Source organism: Dipodomys merriami, unplaced genomic scaffold, assembly GCF_024711535.1.
Source record: "Dipodomys merriami isolate MVZ:Mamm:240054 unplaced genomic scaffold, mDipMer1.0.p SCAF_9, whole genome shotgun sequence".
NCBI classification, from domain to species: Eukaryota; Metazoa; Chordata; class Mammalia; order Rodentia; family Heteromyidae; genus Dipodomys; species Dipodomys merriami.
Window position 1 is genome coordinate 14,518,430 of NW_027206512.1, and position 8,277 is coordinate 14,526,706.

The following is an 8,277-nucleotide window of genomic DNA, read 5'->3' on the forward strand; positions in this document are numbered from 1 at the left end:
CAGTTCTAATAGTGTTAATTTTATCTTTTAATGAGGGTTATAGTGTTTCTATTTTTATCTCCATATTTTTTGGGAGTCCTGGATATTCTTTGTCATTTCTTCTTTGTACTCTTGAAATTGTTTTTGAATCTCCCTTTTTATTTTACTTGCTAATTCTGTCATTTCTTTAATGGTTCTTTTGTCCTTCATCGCCTCTTTATTCTCACTGGGGTCCTTTCCTGCACTGTTGTTGGCTTTTGTATTTGGTTTGTTGTCTTGATTGTTCATGGATCTTGTCATCTTTTGTTGTGATTTACACATTTGGGTTCAACGATTGTCAGGGTCCTGGCCCAGGCTTGACCTGCTTGCATCCAACAGGTGTCAGCCCATACATGGCCCAGGCTAGCTCACACTGGGTGAAGGAGCTCACGCATAGCCCCTGGATCAGCAAGTGCTTGTGCACATGCTTGCCCCCTGGCCAGCAAGGTGGGTCTGGACTATGTCAGGGACTAGGAAGGCTGAATTCCTCCCTCCGAGATGGGCATGTGCTTCAGAAGGGGCAGGCTTCTGCAGGTGCACAGGATTTTGTCTGTTGTCTTGAAACAGGTCAGGTTCCCCTGTGGATAGTCAGGGGTGTGGAGGACACAGGGTCCTAGTACCCACCCAGTGTGAGTACTGGTAGTCTCCCACTGGAAGCCCACAGATGGGATGAGGGGGATGAGGAGGATGAGGAAGGGCTCTGGCCTCGTTGTCCTCTTCAAGTGTAGTGCCCCTTCTTGGGTGGGAGGTTGTGGTCCAGGCAGAGCTCGGTGTGTCACCACCAGTGCTGGTCTCCTGTGGGGGAGAGAGGGGTCCCAGTAAGGTGCTCACTGACCCTAGAGTTAGTTGTGGTCTGACGGGTGGTGCTATGTAAGTTCTCTGCATCTGGATGCCGTCGTCTCACGTTGCTGGTCTGTGTCTCTGTTTGCACTGTCCAAGTTTGGCTCTGTGGAAGCTTTCTGTGACTGAACACTGCAGTCTCTCTGGTTGGGTCCCAAAGTCTTGGGCAGGCACAGGGCTGGTCTCGTGGCTTAGCCATGTCTTTTTGTGGGCTGACTGAGCACACTGTGGCAGATCTCTGGGTCTGGATGTCACTGTCTCATGTTGCTGGTCTGTGATGCTGCCTATACTGGCCAGTCCTGGAGCTGTGGGAGTTTTCTATGTGTGAATGCTCAGTCTTCCTGGTTGGTCCCAGAGTCCTAGGCAGCTGCAGGGCTACTCTTACAGCTTAGCTATGCTGCCAACACAGGATGGAAGGATTGAGGAGGACTCTTGCGGTTTTCCATTCTCACATATACAAGCTATGATATTTTTCCCATTTCTGTGATTCTCTATTTGTTTATATATTTGTTGTTGTCCGTCTCTTGGAGAGAAATGTGTGGTAGGACTCTAAATCTCTGTTTGATTAGAGAGAGCCTGGGTGATTCCCTATTGTTTCACCACCATCTTCTGAAGTAGTTATTTTTTGTTGTTGTTGTTGTTGTTGTTTTTTAAATTGATTCGAGTAAGGAAGGAAAAAAGTCAGGAGGTACTTGTAGGTGGGTTATTTGAAGTGATTCTAATTGTGTTTGGGTTTTAAAACCCAGTTATTCAGTATATCTTAGAAAAGCACAAAGAATGATGGCATCTTGCAGAACTGAGTATGCGCACTTTTATGGTTAGAAGGAGTTCTTTTCATGATTGTTCTCATAGTGGAGTATCAAAGACGAAGAGTACAAAATTCAGTCAGGAGCTGGTAGCTCCTGCCTATAATCCTAGCTACTCAGAAGGCTGAGATCTGAGGATCACAGTGCAAAGTCTCCCTGAGCCACAAAGTCCAAGAGACTTTTATCTCCAAACCTGGAACTGGAGATGTGACTCAAGTGGTTAGTGCAACAACATGGAGCAAAAAAGCTTAAGGGACAGCATCCAGGTCCAGAGTTCAAGTTCTAGTACCAGCATGTGCATGAGCACACATGCACACACACACAAACATACAATTCTCACCATTTTCCTCCATCTTTGCAACTGGTACACATGTGATGTTTTTGGTGACTATTAACATTGACATGTGAGAGAATACAGTAACATGCTTTCTTCCAAGTTTTGTCTTCCACACACAAGCATTATTAACATTGAGTACTATGTAGCCCAGTCTGGCCTCAAACTCACCATCCTGCTTTGGCCTTCTGAGAGCTGGCATTTATAGGTATATACTACCCCACCTAGCTCAGATAATTTTTTAAATTATAACTATAATTATGTTACCTCTAATGGGAAGGAGAAGATGTACACATTTTAGCTACTCTTTTTCTACATAACCTTCACAGGTATTTTTGTGATGTGTATGTGCTTGTCCTGGGGCATTAACTCAGGGCCAGGACACTGTCCCTGAACTTCTTTTGCTTAGGCTAGTGTACTTTAGCCACAGCTATACTTGCAGCTTTTTGGTAACTCATTGGAGATAAAAGTCTCACAGACTTTCCTGACTGGCTGGATTAGAACCACAATCCTCAAATCTCAGCCTCGCAAGTAGCTAGGATATAGACACAGCCATCATGTCTGCCTCTTTGTAAATATTTTTGATAGGCTACATGTTTTATTAAATATGGTAGATTACTTAACTATTTCCTATTATTTGATTTTTTTAAATTACTGGTATAAATAATGCATCTTTGGGTAACATTTTTCTCTCTTTAGGGTATGAAGCTTTTTGAAATGAATATATATTTAGTGTATTCATGTCTGAAACCACTAAGGAAAAAAGCTTTGGGGAAGTAAATGAGTGGCAGTTGTAGAGTTCAAAGTGTCTTAACAAGTGTCCAGCCACCTGTTCGAGGCCATTCAGTTGGGTTTGGCTCTTCCTTTGTGGGTTCCTGGCATTTGAGGACACTGAAATTTCTGGCAAGGAGCCAAGCACCTCTCCATGTCTTCATTTGCTGTTCTTATATCTGTTCTCTAGGGAAGAGATTAAAAAACTATGCCTCATGCCTAGCAACAAATTGATTTGGAGGATTTGCCTCAATTTATTTATTTATATATTTTTTTGGCAGGGGAGGTTGGTGTGCACTCTGTGGTAATTTTTGTTTAAAAATAATTACAAGCATTTACCAGTTGACAATGACTAAAATGTCTGGATTTCTAGCTTCTTTTTATTTTCCAATGCTAGTGATCAAATCCTTGTGCAACCTATGCACATGCTCTACCTCGACCTCTGATCTGTACCCCTTGTCCCTCTAGCTAAAATAGGTACACTGGCAATTCCAGATCCACGTGTTCCCTTAGCGGGAACTGGATTGAGGTTCAGGGAGGTTGCTGAGCTTTCTAGTTCTGTCTGTTCCTGACCCTGTAGTCCTATACCTGCCCTTCTGCGTTTGCACATGGCACTTCCCTATTGTCATGATCGTGAGCACCTCATTGTCCCCAGGCTAACTCTTATATATTTGAAGGACCATTGGATTATCTTCTTCCCAGGTTGGCTGTGCCCAATTCTTCTTCTTTTTGAGTTCTTGGCCAGGCTCCAACCTATTCTGATAATAGATTTCATTTCTATAATTTCAGTGAAATTATAGGAAATGTTTCATTCCTCTAAGTACTCCTCAATAAGCACATATCAGCTTTGATCTTCTTTCTGTATTTTGCAAAAAAGTATCCCAGATCAGTCTGATTGTTACACAGTCTGTACACTTTTCTCATATTAATAACCTCAGAGTGTTTAACAATGGTCACTGTACAATTTTTTTCTATGTGTGCTGGTCCTGAGACTTGAACTCATGGCCTAAAATTTTTTCTGTGTGTGCTGGTCCTGAGACTTGAACTCATGGCCTGGACGCTATCCCTGAGCTTTGTTGCGCAAAGTTATCACTCTACCTCTTGAGCCACAGCTCTACCTCCTAAAAATAAGTTTTTGTATAGTGCCTCAAAAGATGCTGAGCATTTTACAGGAAATATTTTTAATAGGAAAGCAGTAATTTACCTCAGATAAATGTTGCCCGGTACTCACAATTCTGCCAAACTCTGTTCTTTGCTAATTCCTTAACACTTTATTTCATCTGAAGTTAGCCAAATCTGTCTTCTATTTCCTTATCTTCATGTACTGTCTTCAAAATACAAACAAGCAGTTGCATTCATTGAAAACTCCACTATCACTGCCCAGCTTGCCATGAAATGCCCAGCATGTATTGTATTATGTGTGCTCGGTAAACTTACAGCCACATGATACATAATCTTACTATGTTACTTACCTTACCCACAGCAGTGTTCATTCACAGCCAGACTTATTTTAAATCAAGGTAGCAAAATATCCTCCCCCAAAGCATTACTGGAGCTTTCATGCCTTTACAAAGTTTCTAATTTCATGCAAAACACTTTGTGACTACCATTGTGTAGAGATGTTTTCAAGACCTATTTTGGGTTGTGGTTTCCTGATGATGGTCATGACATTTCCTCCTATACCCCACCCAAAACTTGATGTGATATGAGCAATAAAACAAGAACTGACACCTGTGGGCCAAGTCCTGCTGTAAAGCAGGCTTGTTTGGCGCAGTCATGGGTGTGTTATTGATGTTTTCAGTTACCAGATCCCGAGCTGAGCATCTAACTGAGGTTCAATAAAAATCAGCTTTCCTTTTCACAAATCTCTAATAAGAACATGGGTTGAGAACTCTTTCAATTTGAAAAATACACTGTAAGGCTAAGTGAAAACAATGTAACAATCGAAGATTAAATGAATAAACTAAGATACTCACAGCATAGAATCCTCTGTATCTGTTAAAATAATGCAGTGGACCAATGTAAAATCATGTGAACAAATAAGTAGAATATCTTAAAGCAAAAGAGTCAAGTTGGAAAAAATATGTATATTATAATTATATCTGATTAAGTAAGAATGTGTATATACATATAGAAAAAAGTGGAATAAATATACCTCCAAATATTAAAAAGTTTGAATATTTAACAGATTCCTTTAGTTGTATTTAGTTATATGAATAATATGACGATGCCACTTAGTTCTTCCGTAGTGCTTACTGGCTGAAAAGCAGTTATAAGTGTTTTACATATATTATATGTATTAGTATATGAATGTAACTGACATTAAATCTAAATTTTCAACAATAAAAGCTGTTACCTTTTTATAGTACAAAGAAGCTTTGAGAAAATGATAGCCATATTTATAATTTAGGATTGAAGAAGCAACTATCAGTAGAATTAAAGCTTTAATTCATAAAGCTCTTCATAAACTCTTGTCTAAATTGGATTTGTTCCTGAGTGCACATTCATTTTATTTAAATAGCAATGTGTGCAAGAAATAACACTTGTCTTTTTTAAAAATTATTTTTGAACTCAGTTTTGAATTTTACTTCCAGCACTAAATACACAGAAGGCATGTTTTTATTCTGTGTGGTTTAGTCAAACAAAATTGTTTTTGTTTCACCATAACAGAATACAGTCTACCAAAGCGCTTCACCAATACCAGGCCAGGAGCACGTGTTTTGGGGAAAGAGGTTATTAGACAGTTTAGAGACATTGTTGCAAGTGGAAATTTTCATATTTTGAGTTAAAAAGTTTACCTTCTATTATATATATGTATATATATTTATCTTATAAAATATTTTCAGTTATTTTCCATCAAGTAAAATTTCTACAACTTCAGAAGTTGCCACTTTTTCCCTTTTTATACATACATCATTTTGCCTCCTGTGGATTGTGCATGCTTTTTTTCTGTAAATAGTGTAGGCTTTGGCCAACCACATTGGCTCATCTGTAAATCCCACCCACTCCAGGAAGCAGAAATTGGGAGGATTTCAGTTTGCATACCTAAGTCTCAGGCAAAAAGTTAGTGAGACTCAATCTCAGCTAAAGAAAAGCTGGATGCGATGGCACTTGCCTGTCATCCCAGTGGCGTGGGAGGCCATTGGTAGGAGAATCGTGATACAAGACTGGCCTCCCAACAAAAACCTAAGCTCTATCTGAAAAATTAACTAAAGCAAAAAACAGGGCTAGGGTCATAGGCCAAATGGTAGTGCAACTGCTAGACACATGAGAAGTCCTGACTTCACACCTAAGTACCACCAATATATATTTATATCAATTGTATATATTTTGGTCTTTACAGGACACATGATCTCAGGGTTTTTGTTGTTGTTGGTGGTGGTCTAAGAAACATTCCACAAGTTTTGTAGAAATTGTGGTTCATGTACTTGACTCACCCAGGGGTGTTTTTCATCTTTGCAGATCTGTCCAACTCAACGGTCAAACTCTAAAGATGGTGGATGATCAAACCCTGCCAGCTTTGACAGAAAAACCTCTCCGCCCAGGAAGCTCACTAGGCTTACCAGCTTTCTCTTATGGTTTTTTTGTGATAAAAAATGCCAAGGTGGCTGCTTGTATATGAAGTCCTACACTAGTCCAGAGATTAAGTATTTCCAGCATATTGTAAAGAGAGAAACAAAATAAAGCTATAGGAAAGAAAGCACATTTGGTACAAATCAACTAGCAGGAGCTGCAGAAACATTGCAACAGTGCAGCATTAGCATGGTATTTTGATCTCTAATAAACACTGCTAATAATGACCATTAATAATACCATGTGGGGGTTGGGAAGGTGGCTCAGTGGTAGAGTGCTTGCCTTGCATGCATGAGGCCCTGGGTTCGATTCCTCAGCACCACATAAGCAAAAAGAAAAAAAGCCGGAAGTGGTGCTGTGGCTCAAGTGGTAGAGCGCTAGCCTTGAGCTGAAGAGCTGAGGGACAGCACCCAGGCCCAGAGTTCAGGCCCCAGGACCAGACTCAAAAAAAAAAAAATACCATGTGTTACACATAGCACGTTGCATGCACCATTTTTAAGGCTATTAAAAAGATCCAGTAATGTTCTCAATATGGTCGGAAGGCAAATAAGTGAAGGACAAATTGTAAAAAGCACTTCCTTGCTTTTATTTTTTGAAAATCACCAGCCAATTGTCTGATGATTTCCTGAAAGTGCCAGCTCTACAGACTTCTATGGGGAAAAATTTCCTTCCACAACCTCAAAATTGGATGTCAAACAGGAACCACCTGTGTGCAGTGTAACAGGAGATAGAGTCTAGATTTGGCAGCTTCTCTCTTGTTTCTTTCGGCAATAGTGTCTGAGAGAACGGAAATTTACATGTGATAGTGTCAAAAATGGTGATGACATTGCAGAGGAAAGAGATCATGTAAACATCAAAGGAAGTTTTAAAATGACTGGATATTGAATTGGTTTCTTAAGAGGGGAAATTCGAGAAACCATCAATACATCCCAACCACCTGCTAATGTTTACTTCTCTCTACCATATTCTTTTAGTCTTTTTCACTTTGGGAAGTGTTGGGCTATGAATAACAGAAAACCTTCATTCATTCAGAGCCAATAAGGAAATTTACAACCCTCCATAACAAGGGGGTCATGTAGGACAGGGTCCAGTTGCTGGCTCTGTTAGCAGAGGTGCAGATTCTTTTCTGTCCTGGGATCTGCCATTATTAGCACGAGCTATCCTTCTTGGGCTGATGACCAGGGCTATTCTTTACACCCATTCAGAGATGGTAGCAATCATAAGAAGTAGATGGAAATATTTTTCTGTCCCCTTCAGAGACTTGAATTCCTTCAGAAGTTCCTGAAACAAACTTCTCCTCCTGTCTCCTCCAGTCTTATTGGCTAGGATAGGTCATGTGGTTCATGACTCTGAGATGCTTACATTGTCTTCCAGGAATCCACCTTTGGAGTGGAGGTTTCATTGAGTCCACATACTGGACATTACAGCTTTGTGCTCCATCAGAGACAAAAACAATGACTATTTCTCTCACATTTTAAGGATGTCATTATATATGCCTCCTATAAATACCTTCTCAAGTAAAAATTAGTACATTTTGAAAGCTAAAGGCAAGTTTGGATGCTACATGCCCTTAAATTTTATATGTAAGTAGTGTTTATATTTTCACATTTGAAAACATAGATTTTCATAAGCTTAGTATCACATGGTTATTCTTTTAATAAAGTCTACAATTCTTGGATTTGATGGCCTGTTTTTTCTAGTTTGGGGTTGTGGCTTGGGGGTAGAATCATGCTATGCTATGATTCTTAGTTTAATCCTCAGCACTGAAAATTTAAAAAAAAAGCCTTGCCTTCTATACCTTCACAATTTTCTTGACACATTCCACTATGGTCCTTTCAGCCTCCTTAACACCAAAGTATTTGAAGAAAAGGGGTCCACAGTCACAAACGCTTTCCTACTTCATCATATAGATTCAGCCCCAAAGTCCTGTCTTCT

The 8,277-nt window shown here is 39.9% G+C and overlaps 1 protein-coding gene across 2 annotated transcripts in view; it reads left to right on the plus strand.

The window, feature by feature from the left end:
- Hpse (heparanase) overlaps positions 1–8,020 on the plus strand; it is a 52,994-nt gene extending 44,974 nt beyond the window's left edge. For both annotated transcript variants that reach the window (XM_070013156.1, XM_070013157.1), the window contains one exon: positions 6,232–8,020. In XM_070013156.1, coding sequence (XP_069869257.1) covers positions 6,232–6,391 — 160 coding nt within the window. In that variant the 3' untranslated portion in view covers positions 6,392–8,020. The remainder of the gene's footprint in view (positions 1–6,231) is intronic.
- The last annotated feature ends 257 nt before the right edge of the window (positions 8,021–8,277 follow it).